Source organism: Chelon labrosus, assembly GCF_963514085.1.
Source record: "Chelon labrosus genome assembly, chromosome: 15".
Classification (NCBI taxonomy): Eukaryota; Metazoa; Chordata; class Actinopteri; order Mugiliformes; family Mugilidae; genus Chelon; species Chelon labrosus.
Window position 1 is genome coordinate 20,736,881 of NC_140348.1, and position 16,422 is coordinate 20,753,302.

At 42.6% G+C, this 16,422-nt stretch overlaps 2 protein-coding genes across 4 annotated transcripts in view; one reads left to right on the top strand and one right to left on the bottom strand.

Annotated features, from left to right (window-relative positions):
* LOC311500482 (signal-induced proliferation-associated 1-like protein 2) overlaps window positions 1–11,877 on the bottom strand; it is an 81,472-nt gene extending 69,595 nt beyond the window's left edge. For all 3 annotated transcript variants that reach the window (XM_084561914.1, XM_084561913.1, XM_084561912.1), the window contains exon 1: window positions 11,614–11,877. The gene's annotated coding sequence lies outside the window, so the exon portion shown is untranslated. The remainder of the gene's footprint in view (window positions 1–11,613) is intronic.
* A 1,446-nt stretch (window positions 11,878–13,323) lies between these two features.
* Window positions 13,324–16,006, top strand: map10 (microtubule associated protein 10). The gene has a single exon (XM_084561356.1). It carries the CDS (start codon window positions 13,464–13,466, stop codon window positions 15,954–15,956), a length of 2,493 nt encoding a protein of 830 aa, XP_084417482.1. The 5' UTR covers window positions 13,324–13,463; the 3' UTR covers window positions 15,957–16,006.
* Window positions 16,007–16,422: the final 416 nt, after the last annotated feature.

The window sequence follows — 16,422 nt, forward strand, 5'->3', positions numbered from 1 at the left end:
TGCAGCCGCTCGGCGGAAAAGGCGAAAGTCATGCTTTCATTTTGGTGGATTGCTAACATTATACCCTGCAGGAATTTGTAAAGTGAATGACACCCACAAGTTGTTGCTGCAAACAAAATCTTTGTCAACGTGCCTGGTTAATAAGAGATACAAACAGTCTTTTAGTGAATGTGAATTCTCAGCATACTACCACCCCATGAGAAACCACACACAGAAATAATAGTTAATACTAAATCAATAACAGTCTACTTCTGACATGAAACACCTGGGGCAAAATCCCGTCAAGCAAAAAAGGGCCACCGCCCATACAGGTTTCTTTTTCAGCAGATTTGACAGGAAAAATTTTCATAAATCCATCATTCTCTACACTAACTAACCATGGGTGTGTTGTTGATTGTGCAGAGCGACAAAAAAAAAAGTGTGGTGACTAGGGTTGCAAAGGGGTGGAAAATTTCCGGTAAATTTCCGGTAAATTTCCAGAAACTTTCCATGGGAAGTTAAACTGGGGAATTTTGGAAATATTCCAAATTAGAAACTTTCCATGGGAATTATGGGAATTATGGGAATTATTGGGAATTTATGGGAATTAACTGGAAATTGGGGGTAATTTAAACTAACTGTATCATATCCAAACATAAATGTAAATATTTTTTGTCATAAGCAGACATCCATGCAAAATAATACAAAAACATGACATTTCAACAGCCGAGATTTCAACAATCTCTTCTCCAGAGAGAATGCCCCTGTCATATATAACAACCATTGGCTGTGCTGCCCATACTCTTAATCTTTCATTTAGCACCTAACTTACCAGATAGTTAGCTACTGTATTAATACATTTTTATTTAATATTTGCAAGTTAAACATTAATAACGTTATAGATCAAATATATTTACCCCATGATATTATCAAAACTTACTTGACTTTATATAGTCCGCGGGCTCAAATGTGTGGCTTCAATAGTCTTGTGCTTTGAGCTCAAAAGTGTGGCCTCCAGGCTTCAAGAAATCACCTGTGCATGTGATGGAGGAATGCACAGTGCATGTAGGGGGCGTGGCCTCAATAGCCCTGCAGTAAGCAGTGTGCTGTGTGCATGTGATTGAGGAGTGTACTTGCATTAAATCTGGTTGTTTTAGCCAAGACTATGCTACAATATATTCCCCCCAACTATATTTAAGTTCCCTGTTAAGGGCCAACCTTCAATTTTGTAAATTTCTTATTTATTCCTGTTTATTCCCATATATTCCCGTTAATTCCCGTTAATTCCCATATATTCCCGTTAATTCCCATGGAAAGTTTCCGACTTTGAAAATTCCCGGAATTTTGCAACCCTAGTGGTGACCAATCAATAGCATGTCTGCATGGTCTAACGTTGGAACCAGATTTATTTGAGCAGAGGGAAATGCAAAATGTCTCCTCTGGGACCTAAACTGCCTTTTAGTCAAAATTAAACTAAATGAATTGAATTTTTCTCTTTGCACTCCCTTTGAAAATGTCACATATCAGGACATCATCGACTACATTTTTGTTTGTGACCTTGTGATAACTATTGTACGAATAACTAACTTTTAACTTCCTGTTAAGCGTATTAAATATACTTCATTGTGAATTGTCTGTCAGCGTGCCGAGGGCCTACTTTGAACTCTGAACTTTGGTGTTTGTGTGTTGCTACTAAGCACAGATTATCTTGACAGATGAGAACAGTGTAATTATACAGCTGCTCCTGTGGTCAGATACACAAGCACCTGACTGTGTATCCAGCAGTCGTGTGTTCACTGTGTTTTGTCCCACAGCACATACAGCTCAGGGCTGAACTGCATGTGGCCTTACTGTCCTGTTTACATTTCAGAGAGGTTCCGAGGGCTTCCAGTAAACATAGCCCGGGGAAGGTAAGCACTGAATGAACCCAGTGTAGCTGCTGGGCATTGTAAGAATCCCATCCAGAGAAATCTGCCTGGGACACTGTTTGCCCGATTGTTGTTATGTAATCTTTTCCTTTGCTCTTTCTTCTTGTAAGGCAGCAAACCCATATAAAGGCTTCAACACTGCCCCTCCAGCTCTGGCTCCCGCAACCATCCCACCCCCTGTGGCTAACCTCCAAACATCCACAGCAGCTTTCAATACACTTGGCCAAAGTGGAGGAGGGGAGCAGTTGATCTCCACATTGACAGACAGGGGAGATTACAGAAGCAAGATAATAAAAGAAAAAAAAAAAATTCAGGCCACTGTCGCTCCAGATCATTATCCTCTGTCAACAGCCTTTACAAATCGCATAAAAGGAAGGCTAGTCAAAATGATGTCGCAAAGAAAAGATGTAAAAAAAAAACAACAAAACAAAACAAAAAAAAAAAACTAGTAAGATGGCGTATACTACTCTAGCTTCAAATTAGCTCTGCTTGGCTGGGCCAGTGCTCCTTAAACAAATCATACCGCTGCCGCATCCCCGAGTACAAGGAAAGGCCAGCCCGACTGCCAGCCATGTACTGTTCAGATCCTTAGCCTTCCGCTCTACTTTGTGCAAAAAGGGCTCTCTACTTTCCAGTACACACCAGGAACTCTAGGATCTCAGGCTTGTCTGAATTAGACTACAATGTCTTTGCTAATAGAAAGTTACAAGCACAGCCCAAAGGCAACATCGTGTACAGACATTTTTGTGCTTCGGTAAGTGGATAAAAAAAAAAAAAAGAAAGCTACACAGTAACGTCCTGGTTTAATGGTGTGCATAATTCAAAAGCACAATCTCAACTGAACAATATCAAAATATTTATATATAAAGGTGTATCCAAGGGGGTGCAAAGTTTATTTAAGTCAAATGAAGCTCTGAAAAACAATATAATCTTCCTGGAAGAACGCTATAAGTTCTCAGAGAAGCCAACCGTAAAATGAGTTTGACAGTTCCCCTGCTGTTGTCAGATGACAGTTAAAATAATATGTTGCGTCACACTATGTCCCTGTGAAAAGAAAAATGCAAATGGACAAAGTTTGGGGGGGAAGTCCCGGGATAAGCAAACTCATTATCATCTGATTTATGGACCAGTGGAAACACAAACAAGAATAACATCCTCCTCTGTGTGCGTCTCATCAGAACTTTAAAAAAGAAAAACAACACAACACAATGACAGCCTACAGACCTTGAACAGACTTTCTAATTTTTCTCATGTCAGTGGGCTGGCAACATGAAAGGAACTCACAAATATACAGACGCTTTCTCATAATTGATAAAGAGCTATACAGGAAAAAAAAAGAAAAAAAAAGGCCCCTTCCTGTAAAAAGGCTGATACCAAGAAAAACGCTGCACATTCCACTGTGGGAACAAAAGCATAACATCTCAACCACAAAGCACAAAGGAGTAATACTCTGCTATGAAACATACATTGTATGTTACTTCAGCTGTTTGTTACTCCTTAGGCACAACAGTGTCATGTCCACTGAAGCAATCCTCCTTCTAATGTGGATTAAACTGAATTCTGTCACAACCTTGTGCTCAACAACGGAGCAGGAGCACTGCAGTGCGCTGGTGAGGTTAAGTGAAGGATACTGGCCCCAGCAGCGACGCCTCAGCGGCTCAGATACACACACACGCAAACACACTAAAAGCGCAGCTCTTTATGGCACATCTGTCACGGCTCTGCTCCATTTGAGTTGTTAATTACAATTATCCTCTATCAGAAACACGTCGGTGTACTTTTACGCTTTAAAACAACTCATCCGACGGATGTTCGCTCCTTGGCTCACCCTAGGTTGATTTGACAGTCAAGGGCGCAGATGTTTGGACGGGAGGGGGGGGGGGTTGTGCCGTATTGGCCTACATTTTAAGACTACACAGAACCAGGTTATTGTACCTTTGAGGTAGCCTGGGTGCCAGCCGAACTTAGTCCCGCCCACAACATTTGAGGTCTGGAAGTTCGGTCTGGCATCGCTCCATTAAGGCGCAATTATGCTCTAACAGGAGCTGTTCGTACCAATCAGATTCTCAGGGCGGGCTTTATACGATGATGGACAGACAATCAACAGTAACATAATCAACCACGTCACCAAAGAGCGCTTGGGTTGAATTTGTTTACAACAAAGATGGCTGCCGCTGGAGAACTGAGATGTGTAGATTCTGCCATCGAGTCTGTTCTAGAAGATATCGACAGCGCATTAATTTTAAAAGAGGAGCAGATAAATGCGATCAAGGCATTTGTTAATCGGAAAGATGTTTTTGCCGTCCTTCGTACGGGATTCAGCAAAAGTTTAATTTATCAGCTGGCCGTTTTTTTAAACACGGGCATGTCGCGTCCCAACCGTGTTATTAAAGGACTGACAGGACCGACAAATGCGACACGATTTGTTTGCTGTTTTGTGGAGATGTAATCCTAAACTGAGAACTTGTTCGTATACGCATTCACCTTTAATATTTATCTCAAAAGTGATGGCCGTGGTTGGTAAGTACTCCGTGTATCCTTAAATTCTTTTTACAACACCGGCAAAAATCGTTTACACTCATCTTCTTCTTCTACTTCTTCCAGCGTGCGTGCAGTTGAGTTCCGTTGACAACTATGCGTCGCTTAACATACGTCGCACACTCCGTTGCTCTGATTGGTTATAGGTCTATCCAATTGAGTGCAGAGGCATTTTTTTTTTCCTGGTTCGGTTGAAACACGCCCCATAATCACAGCCCAATGGAGCGGTACCAGACTCACATTCTGACTAGAATTGAGTATGGCTACGTCAGGCTACCTTTGAGGCACAGCATGACTAATATCACATAAATGTAGATTATGAAACAGAAGATCCCATAATAATGGGAAAAACATAAAAACAGCAACAAATAGTGAAATGAAATCACTGTTCCATTATTTTATCTTTACTACTTCATATCTCCAAGTGACTGCTGATAATCATACATACACTCACTTGCCAGTTCATTAGGCACACGCATTATAAGATAACGGTCCTTCACTAAATCCCTCTTTATGACATGACACGTTGAGCTTTAAAAAGACAAGTTGTCTCGGCCCTGATGCCTGTTTTTTGTTATGTATCCTAAACAAATTATAGACGATATCCTCCTGCAGTTTTAGTTTCCGTGTATTCCTCTAGTGGGTCAACAAACAAAAGCAAACGACAGTATATACACTGACTAGACAGTTTATTAGGTACACTAGTGAAAACAAATGCATTTTAATGTAACAGTCCTGCACTAAACCCCCCCCTTTATGACTGTTATGATTGCATAAAAAGGTGGCAATTCAACTGTATGATCATTACGGAGGATGCAGTCTGCGGTGCCGTTAAACTGGATTGAATTAAACATTGCAGTGTTTCAGTTATTTGGCCGAGCCCACCGACTACAATGGGGTTGTCAAAGTAACAGAAACATGTGTCATGTCACAATACAGTTCAACAGTACTACAAACCACAGCCTCCAAAATGAAAACACAGTTGAATCAACAGCTCTGTTAGTTATTTTACACAAATGCTGACTACCACAACCTTCACAAAGTGACACATATCCTGACGTTTTAATGAATAGACAAAGACAGACACAGAGAGGGAAAGTCTACAGAGTCTGTAATGGCACGCAGTCTGGACTCTGGCTTTATCACCCACACCCAGCCCTGTCCATCTATTCAGACAGACCCTTTCTTTTTCGCTACAGTAGGGAGGAGGTATGCACAGCGGCACTAAACCAAATCCCTTCTTATCTCTCATTGGAGGCTGGCTGTGACTGCAGAGGTCAGTCGTCCCGATTGTCTGAGCTCGCTGAGGGGAACACAGACCGAGTTAACCCCGCGGGTCACTGCTGGTCCTTGGACTCGGTGGCCATCGGGTTAATGACTGGCCAGCGCTCATTCTCCCCATTGTGGACCAGTGACAGACATGTAGACAAAACATGTAGGGAGGGTCAGCAACTTTCGGTGGCCTTTTCCCCAACATTCCTGATATGGACACTAATGAGTCCCTAAGGGAACAAGGGGTGCAGACATAATTCATCTTGGCAAGACGCATTTTCTGATATATTTCACTACGTCGAATCCATAATGCATGTTTTTTTTGGAGTGATGTTGTTGAATTATTGGCTTGGTGAAACAAAGAATTATCCTCCCCTGCTCACAGCTCTGACAAGTGGTATTTGTACCGCCGTCCACTGGGGAGAAATTCTTGTGAACAGATAAGAAAACAAGTATTTGAGTGGAGTGAGGTGAGCAAATGACAAATAGTGATGATGATACTCCTCCTTTACTAAACTAGACATTTTAGAGTTTCTGTTCAGGTGAAATTTTACTATTATACACAGATCAGGCATAACATTATGACCACTGATAGGAGAAGTAAATAACATTGACCATCTTGCGACAATTCAGTGTTCTGCTGGGAAACTTTTGGATCTGGATTTCGTGTGGATGTTGCTTAGACATATACCACCCACCTAGTCCAGACCAGACACCCCAAACCCATAGCAATGACAGTCCTTGATGGCAGCAGCCATCCCCAGCAGGATGCAGCTTGGCACAGACACACACACACAAAAACGGTTTAGGAACAACTAAAAAAAACATGAAAAACAGCACAAGGTGTTGACCTGGCCTCCAAATTCAGTAGATCCCAAAGTGCTCAAGTATCTTTGGGATGCACTGGAACATGCCTGATCCACAGAGGCCCCTCTCCTCAACCCATAAGACCCAAAGGCCCCCACTAACAACACTGTGTTGCTTCTGAGGAAGGCCCATGTCCATTCTCTGATGAGTCACAACTGTTTTGGAGGCACAAGGGAGACCTACACAATATTAGGAAGGTGGTCATAATGTTATACCTGATCGGTGTATATCCATGGTGACTGGCAGAGCTACACGTGTAAACCACTGTCATACAGTAAATATCGCATATGGCTCCATCTATGTAGGATTGAGCTTAATCCAGAAAATGATGTGGGATTTCAAAAGGTCACGTTAAACAGTATGATCGGTCTAAGCAGGTCATGGAGTCTCAGCCGTAATAACGTTATGCATGGAATAAATACAATATGTCACTGCCTACTCGACGTCTGCTCCAAGACAAAAGCTTTAATACTGCCTTTGATAATAAGGAGGATATAAAGAGGCATATACAGGCTGTTGCTCTGGATGAAGTTATCAGACACATAATGCGTTCCTTTAGTGGTCTATGAGTGATGCATAGGCAGGCAGTGATGGCAAAGTTGTAGCCTGGTCGATACCATCCTACGTTTCCGCCCAAAATTTGATTTCGGTCTCGCACGGAGTCTGGCCCAATTGCACTTCCGCGGTTCGCGTGTAACCGCGCCAATCAGTGAACAGTTGAGTGATGACGCAGAACTCGCATGCCGAGTTGCTTGTAGTCCAGCGAAGCTTGTAGTTCAACAGCATAGCAACAATGGCGACGGAGGAAGAGACGCTAGAAGCCATCCGCGAAGTTGTCTCAACTCTCGAGAGCATCGCGGAATTAAAACCAGAACAAGAGGCTTGTCGTGTCAATTTTATAAATGGCAAGGACGTCGTAGCTCTCCTTCCAACTGGCTTTGGGAAAAGTTTGATTTATTTAACTGGAAGCAGAAGTGGTAAGCGTAAGAGCCTGAACTCCGGCGCACAATATACGTCATTACCAAACGTTGCTGATTGGTTAAGGGAACTCCAATGATTTTAAACCTCAAAATAATCATCCGCCCATTACGGAGACAGATTCCTATTACATTGGGCCAGACTACGTGCGAGACCGAAATCAAATTTTGGGCGGAAACGTAGGATGGTAACGACCAGGCTAGCAAAGTTGGTCATCAGAGGGTTGAAACCTTCAACCCCCCAACTCAGCCCTCAAATCCCACCTCCTTATCTTCAGTCATTCAGAAACATGGCTGTAGTGTCGCCAGAGGTTGACAGAGTCCTCACAAGCAATTTTGCGATCAGCATTTGACTCCTGTCATTATACCATCTGCTCCATCCAACAGCTTCCCCTCCAGCCACGACACCGCTTCTTCACTCAAATGTGCCTGGCACGACGGGAAGCCAGTCCACTGGATGAGCAGCATAAGGGTGGGAAATTGAAGAGCGGAACAAATAAAAAAAGATGTAGAGGATGACTTGATGTGGCAGCCATTTCATCCAGTTTCACTGAAATGGCATTAACTAATACCACTGTCATCTGCTTCAGATAACCATGGAGATGTTGAAAAAATCTCCCATCCATCCCTGAAGAGCACGCAAACTATAATGAAGAGATTCAGATGTTCGTCCATCTGCGTCTAATCTAATGTATCTGCAACAGCGCAAAAACACATCAGTAAAGTCTCATAAGCCGATAATACATCAAGTAGACAGAAACAAATAAGTAAGATAAGTGGCACTCGAGGGCATCAATCCATATATGTGGCCAAGAAATACACCACAGGCCATAATGTCTCATCTGTGCATATCACATAAAACGTGGAATTATGGTCCTAGGAAGGACCGTTGGCTTCCTCCTGTTGTTCTGGGAGATGAAGGCTGACATAATGCCAGTGCTTCAGCAAGCTGTTAAACATGGCATCTTAATACCATTACACTGATTACACATGGGAAGACGTACTACATTGTGTGCAGCCCAGGAAAAAAAACAAAAAAAAAACACGATGAATGGCCCTAAGAGAACCCAACACGCTGATCTTGAAGCAAGATCCTTTAATAGCTTTGTCTCAACATGAAAGGTTTAATGTTTAATGTTAATGGATGATTTTGCTGCCACCGAGGAGGCAGATGGATCTGGTGCTCATCAATGTTACAAACATGAGATCCCAAATTAAAAGACGAATTTATTTCCATTCCTTGTCTACTCCGAGCACGGTATGAACACTGCCCGAAAAATCACCCACATCCATCACACACAGACCCCTAGTGGAGCAAGGGATACTTTCATGAAAAACCATCATCCTAATGACTTCATCTATGCGTTCCCTGACAATGATGAGTGGGCTTAAATCCTTCCATAAATCCAGACTGCAATCAAAACAAAGGCTGGCAAAAAAGACGAAGAGAAAGACCGGCTCTCACAACAGGAGCAGGCAGCATGTGATCCCCCCTGTCTGCTGGTTGGTTGGTTTTGAGGCAACAGGATTTGGTTGGGGAGGCCCTATTGTGGCTCCGGGCTAGCCAGACAGCCAGTCAGCCGGTCAGCTGGCACACACCAGACCAGTTTTCCTGATCCTCGTCACATGCATGGGATGTGTGATCTTAGTTTCCAGCGTGGTTTGGCATGTTTCTATGGTGCGATAAGGAGAAATGCATCGCCACTAAAAAAAAAAAAAAACGTGGTCTGAACTTAAGACCGTTCTCCAAATCCAAAGTCAGCACTCTAGTGGCAAAGCACCGTGGGAACAGAGACAAACAAGGGGGAAAGATCACAAGACCAGGCAGCAATGTAAGCGTCACTGACTGCAATCAACCACAAGTGTTTTTGTGCAATATCTTTACAGGCGGCGTCGCAAACTAAGGATAACGGGTGTAACTCGAGTTGGGCGTCTCCAAGCCCACCAGGCCAGGAGACATCCTAAACAGCTCCGCAGTGATAACAACTGGATTTGGCCCGCGGGCATGTCACAGGAAGCTGTTTCTCCTCCAAACCTGACAGGTGCCTTATTGTTCAGCTGAGCACACACTGCGCACATAACTTTATTTTGAAAGACATATCTATCCAGCTCAATTACCCATTGTCTGGTTAGCCGTGCAGAAGGAGCTCTTAGAGATAGACGAGAGCATATTTCTTCTTCTGGACCCTCTGTGCACTCTGCTGATGGCAGGATACCACAGGTCTCCATTCAAACTAAGATTGAAAGACTTACCCTGGCACTTTCATTATCAAGTAGGTTTCTCTTCAAGAGTGAGCAGCTGGCAGGGGATAAAATGGGGTACCTCAGCACCTCATTTTCATCTACATAAGTCTTGACTTTAATCTATCTTTCATCTGTGTATATGCCTTTATATTTACTTTTGCGTTGTAAACAAAGCAGAATTGACATTAAAACAGAAAGTCCAGCAAGTCAGAGATCAGTTGAAACACTTATAATCGAAGATCATATAGGTCAAGTACTTGATGATAAAACTCAACGAGGAAATGCGTGCTATCCGAACTCAATTAGAAAACAGGCTTGCTAATACAAATGTGTCCATGATGACAAGGAAAATGAGCAGATTAATGGGGATGTTTTTTCGCTTTTGTGCACAATAATAGCCGGTTTTTCACACATCACTAGTGATGTCTCCATTCAGGTTAGTGGTCAGCTGAAAGACTTCCCCTCTGATGTGCAGACCTACGACAGCTGGAAGTCAGCCAAGCATTTTTTTGTGTTAAAAAGGGGGGAAAGACGTTAAATATTACAACAGATCACACTTTAGTCATCCTAAAACGCTCCTGTGGCCCATGGAAAACTCATCTTTCCCAGACATATAACCCTGTTAAAAATAATGGTGTCTTATTGATTTTAAGAAAAGTCTGCAGAGGAGTCTGCATGCTTGATCTGTTCAAACGGGAGCTGTGAAGCCAACAGGAAATAAATCAGGAGAGGTGAAAATTAAGCAATGGAAAGTTAAACTCAACAGCACCTAGTTGTGTTTTCAGCCTGACGACGGGGCCCATTTATTTCCCTTTATTGGGAATGGGGGGCTAAACTTCCTGCAGGAAGACAGCAAAGGATATGGTGCTGGAAGACAAACAATATTTGACTTAGTCTCTCCCTGTGGAGTAAACAGTGCACTGTAGTTTTGAATAGGCCCCAGAAGCAGCCAGCAGTAAAGCGGGATTGTGTACACTGTGTACAAGCATACCGCCAGATATTATTTATGAAGAATCCAAACAACTATGATGTTAGGGGGAAGCTGTTCTTTGTCTGGCCTTACTAACAAGCTCACATGGCTCCAATATGAAAGTAAAGGTAACCCAAGTAAACACAAAGCACAACAATAAATTGCTAACATAAATAAAAGCATATTCTAGCTGGGCCTCACAGAAGGAAAGAAAAAATATGGCTTAAGACGAGAGAGAGTACAGCTGTGGGATTCTGTAGTTGTACAATGGTGCCTTCATCGCCCCCTACTGTCGCGCGGAGGTACTACACCAAACAGATCCATTCAAAAATATTTCTGACCAGTTAGCAACACTCTCCTCGCACGCGCGCACACACACACTTGCAACCGCTAGCTAGCCACAAATAAATAAAGACGTATAACATAAAAATAAAAATAAATCAAATTAAGCAAGCGAATGCATTTTTTTTTTTCATTATCACTGTAAATAAATAAACAAACATGAATTAATTTTAAAGCTCGAGCCGCGCAGTTTATGAATAACAACACAAACACCGTGGGCTAAAGATAGGCAACCGTTGAAACATCATATCCTCCTCGCTAAAATTACACCGGCTTCTTCGGCGCCCGCAAAGCAACTTTATCCTTTGTGTGTTCACTGTTCACCACCACCAGCAGCAGCATGCGATATATATGCCAAGTGAGTTTGTGTGTGAGCTCCTTTCGCTACTCTCACTGCGTGCAAGCGCTCCCCACTTTTCCAGCTACAGTCCCACTTTTCACTTTCTCTGCCGTTATGATAAAAAAAAAAAAAAAAAAAAAACATTACGGGGTTTACCTCAAAGCGTCAGCGCCGCGTCGTCCAGGTTGTTCGCGGTGTTAGTTATCCCTTAATGTTTTAAAAGCGAGGTGAAGCCGTGGTAGTCGGTCTCCCTCTCTCTCTCAGTCTCAGCTTCCAGACTGGGGCACAGTACATAGCAGCTACTGCCATCCAGCACCTATCTCTATGATGACAACACGCTAAGAGACAGGCTCCGCCCACTCGACGCTTGTAGAAAAATCACTCCGACGTACTCCGTTAAATCACCACACACACACAAGTTTATAGGCTGATATTGAAGAGACACCGGCAGACTTAACGTCCTCTGCAGACTACAGACGAACAATGAGCGTGTCGTGTTAACTCAGTCTGGTTGACCTTATTGTTGCCAGACACTGCGAGGCTGTTTTAGTGCGTGAGCCCAGTCAGCCCCACAGTGGCACCATCTGGTGAACTGCTGAAAAGTTGCTCTCTCCCAAAAATTACCTGAGTAAAATTCTCACCCTCATAATAATTATTGGGCTTTACTTCTTGTGTTTATTTAGTTAACCGTCTCTCTTTGCTGTGAAGTTGAACAGTCTTGTAATGGGCTACATCATATTTATGCAAAGCTAAAACGAATGCATTTCCTCATTGCAATCTAATTTAACATATATATATATATATATTTAATATTCACTTATTCACTTATCTTATAATTCTGTTATTATTGTGTATATTTTTTGTTCTTTTTTTGTTAGTTCTATTTTTATTGTTGATTTTTAGCTTTTGTTATATTTATGTATGGTTGAATGCCTGTACATTGCTGCTGCAACAGAGGAATTTCCCAGTTTGGGATTAATAAAGGAACTATCTATCTATCTATCTATCTATCTATCTATCTGTCTATCTATCTATCTATCTATCTATCTATCTATCTATCTATCTATCTAATATAGCAGTCCTGCATCAAACCAGCTGAATGAAGATTAATACTCTTATTCATAAGACGAGAGAGTTTTTTTTGAAACAGACATACAAAACTTAGATAGACTTAATTTGTCATTTAGATTTACATCAAAATCAAATTTCAGTGCAGTGGCTCAGAGTACAGCAGGAACAATATATACAAAAACAGAATGCATATACATATAAAAGCGTTTGTACAAAAAGATAAATAAAAGATTAAAATATTGCACAGTCTGGGTCCTTAGTGGGGCAGTCCTGCGTAGATGTGTGTGGATGAGGAGGGGGTGGAATATTAGAGTTAAAAAAAAAACAAGCCATAACAAGAGTGTCAGAGCGTTATATTAGAGGATATTTACTTTCACCACTGTACCTAATGAACTGGCAAGTTAGTGTATATGAAACTACTTTTTGTTTGCTATTTTAATTTATTTATTTAGATCCCATTGTATAGTTTTGGTATTTTTAAGTCACAGTAGTTAGACAATATGAATATAAACAAAAGACAGTGACAAAAGTATAAAAAAATAAAATGTATAAATAAATAAGTGAATAAATTATAATTAAATATATGTTTTTTCATGAACTTTGGTGACTTATTTAATAAGCTAGCTATTGATTCTGATAATTAATTCTGAATAATAAAATATTTTTTATTTTTTATACATCTGACACAAAATACAGATCGATTATGATTAAAAAAATAACTTAAAACACGGATCTGACCCACAGACTGTATGATCTGACCTATTAAACTATATTTAACATATACATTTTACGTCACCGTGTGACGTAAAATACCCGCGACGGCTTTGTGTTTCCATGGAGCCGGTGGAAGCTAAAAGCTCGAGTTTTCGGATTAGCTAACAGCTTGCTAGTTGGCCGCTTAAGCTGTTTTTGTGGCCAAACAGCTTTTTTTCAGGATGTCAGCACAACAAAACACCGACAACCCAGAGACTCTGTTTTCATTTGAGCTCCTGGTGGAATATATTCGGATCGAGAAACGTTGTAAGGTTTCCGACGAGCTGGCTCTTGGGGTACGGCTACTGGATTTTCCAACTCTGCTAATTTATCAGCCCGAACAGAAAGAAAGACACGGGCCGGGAGAGTACACCTTCAACAGAGGCAAGTCTTGTTTCTTCAAAATGAACCTGAACTCGCTGCACATCCATCTCTCCAACACTCCTCTCTATGCTATGGTGCTGGATGTGAAGGAGGAGACCCCCAGATTGGTTGGCTCCTCTCTGATATCACTGGCTAAAGCGATGGACACAATCAGACAGGATGTGTCTGAACGCGGTGTCTCTTGTCCCTCTTCGCACAGGGAGAGGGGGGTTGTTGGTATATCTAACCTCAAGGGGGAGAAAATTGGAACAATGTCCCTGAGTTATAAACTGCTGTGTCTGGGAGCGAGTTTACTGCCACACATCACGGAGAGGAGAGGCCTTGAAAGCACAAGTGTGTCTGGAGGACAACAGGAACAAGAATGCGTGAAGGAGAGAAACAAATCTACAGAGTCATTGCCTCTCGGGGATGTTTCTGTAGATGTCTATTTACCAACAACAGACAAGTCGAACTTTAGCAGAGACATCCAAAGCAGCAGACCGGCAAATGCAGAAATCTTGTTAAGCGAGGATAAGCGGGATGGTGATGCTGAATGTGTTGCTGCTGAGCACGGGCCGACAAGCCAGACCGAAAACTATTTTCAGGAGGATTTAACGGCATTCTGTCCCCCACATCTTTACTACAGCAATTCTGCGGAAGAAAAAAGCAAAACTGAAGAAGGCGATTGCAAATTATTGAATTTTGACTCAGAAGCTTTCACATTTGAGGAATCATGTTCCGAGGATGAGGCAGATGAAAAGGAAGCGGGAGGTCGAAGGTCTCCGGTAGTGCACTCGAAAGAGGGACACAATGCAGAAATGTCAGACGACCAGAAGACAAGAGGAGTGACTAGAAATGTCCTCGGGGAAGCTTTACAACAGATGCCTCTACTAAATGCTCTTCTTGTTGAGCTGTCACAGTTGAGTGGGCCGAACCCAAACCAGTCCTTGACCGTTCATCCCAGTTTAGCTCGGATTTACAGACCTGCTTCCACAGAGCCTTCAGCTGGGGGCGGGAACAAGGCACAAAATAAATCCCAAAATAGACAGGGGACTAGTCCCCATTTGAAACATATACACCCCCCCAGAAATTGCTCTACGCCTATAGTAAGGCCAGCATCTGTAAAAGGGAAAGAAGCTTTAATTAGGAGTAAAATCTCTTGTAAATCTCCCAGGAAGGAGCTTGTATATGGAACAACTAAAACATTTAATCTAAGGCTGAAGCAACTTTCTTCTCTCAAACTGGTAAAGCACCGTGAATGCGTGGATTTGATACAGAAGGAAACGCAGTCAAATATGGTGAAAGGAAAGACAAAGTTAGGAAATAAAACTCTGAAGTCCAGCAAAAGAAAATCAGCATACAATCAGGGCTCTAATCTCGACGAAAATATTGAGACTGCCATACAAAGGGTGACAGCGGGCCCCGCGTCACAACAAGCGGTCACACTAAAACAGAAACTCCAGCATGGGAAAGTTCGTGGTAGACATAACAGAGACGTTTCAGAAAAACACTCCCCCTCTCGAAGAGACTTGAAATTTATTCACGTCCCCAGTGTGGATAGTGAAAGTTTTCCCCAAAGCGAAGACAAGAACAAGCTTCACACTGAATCAGATCAATCACAGTCTGGATCTGACAGGGTTGGAGAGAAAATTGAATCTTGGGGAAGCAGCAGACGCAGCAGCCCAAAGTCTTCATTTTCAGACTCCAGTGGGGAACGAAATGAAGAAGTAGACTACGCTGATGACTTTAACAGCCTTGAACCCAGTGATGCCTACTCCCCTGACCCTGTGAGTAGCCCCGAGCCCTCTAGGGCCAAGACGCCAAAGTCTCCTGTTGTTTTCGACTTCTGCACCTCCGACTCGGCATCTGAAGGCGTCCTGAGGAGAGCAGCTGTCCTCCCTGTGCCCGTCAAAGCCCCCAGCTCTCCACAGCGTGCTCTCAGGGGCACGCACGTCATCCGACCTCGCGCTCACATCTCGGCCCTCAGCTTTTCCTCCTCCGACGACGACGACGACGGCGACAGAGACCAGTCAGCTTCTTTACAAACGGTGTGCTCCAGAAAGCAGATGACCACGAGTAGCAGAGTGGAACAGAGCCCCGGCGCTGAGAGTTTGATATCATCAAGAGGTCAGAGGAGTGAGTCGGCCGAGAACAGCGGACCCGTTCGAGTATTTTCTACGGAGTCAGTGTCCTCCTTCGAACCGCAGGAGGCAGAGGAACTGGAGGATGAGCTCGGATCTCTGGATTTCAGGAAGGAGTATCAGCACATCTCTCAGCTCGTGGCCAACAAACTCCCCGGTTACACTATGTAAAAACATAATTCACATTATGGTATTACCATATTTCTATAACCAAGTGAAACATGAGTACTATACACTTTAGCAAATGGGACAACTTGTAAATGAGTAACTTGTTTTGCTTATGTATTTTTTTTAATAAAGACATTTTTTATGGAAATATTTTGACCATTTTCCGTTCAGTTTTTGCTAATCTACTAGATAAAATCTCTCTCTGCACTGTTCATGCAAATCACATCACTTACAAGCCCTCGTTTCCAGTAACTTTGTCACTGAAAATCTCCGGAGCTTTTAGAGCCACCCCTGATTCCAGGCTGTTTTCTTTAAAGGCCACCTGCTACTTTGCATTTTGTACAGGATATTATTTGATTAGCAAAACACGGCTAAACGGACAGCTGTGTCGTCCCTGTTATAAAGGGCGTGGTGTGTTTTGCATAGTACAACTGTACAACGGCACTTGGCAATATTTACGTTTAATTAC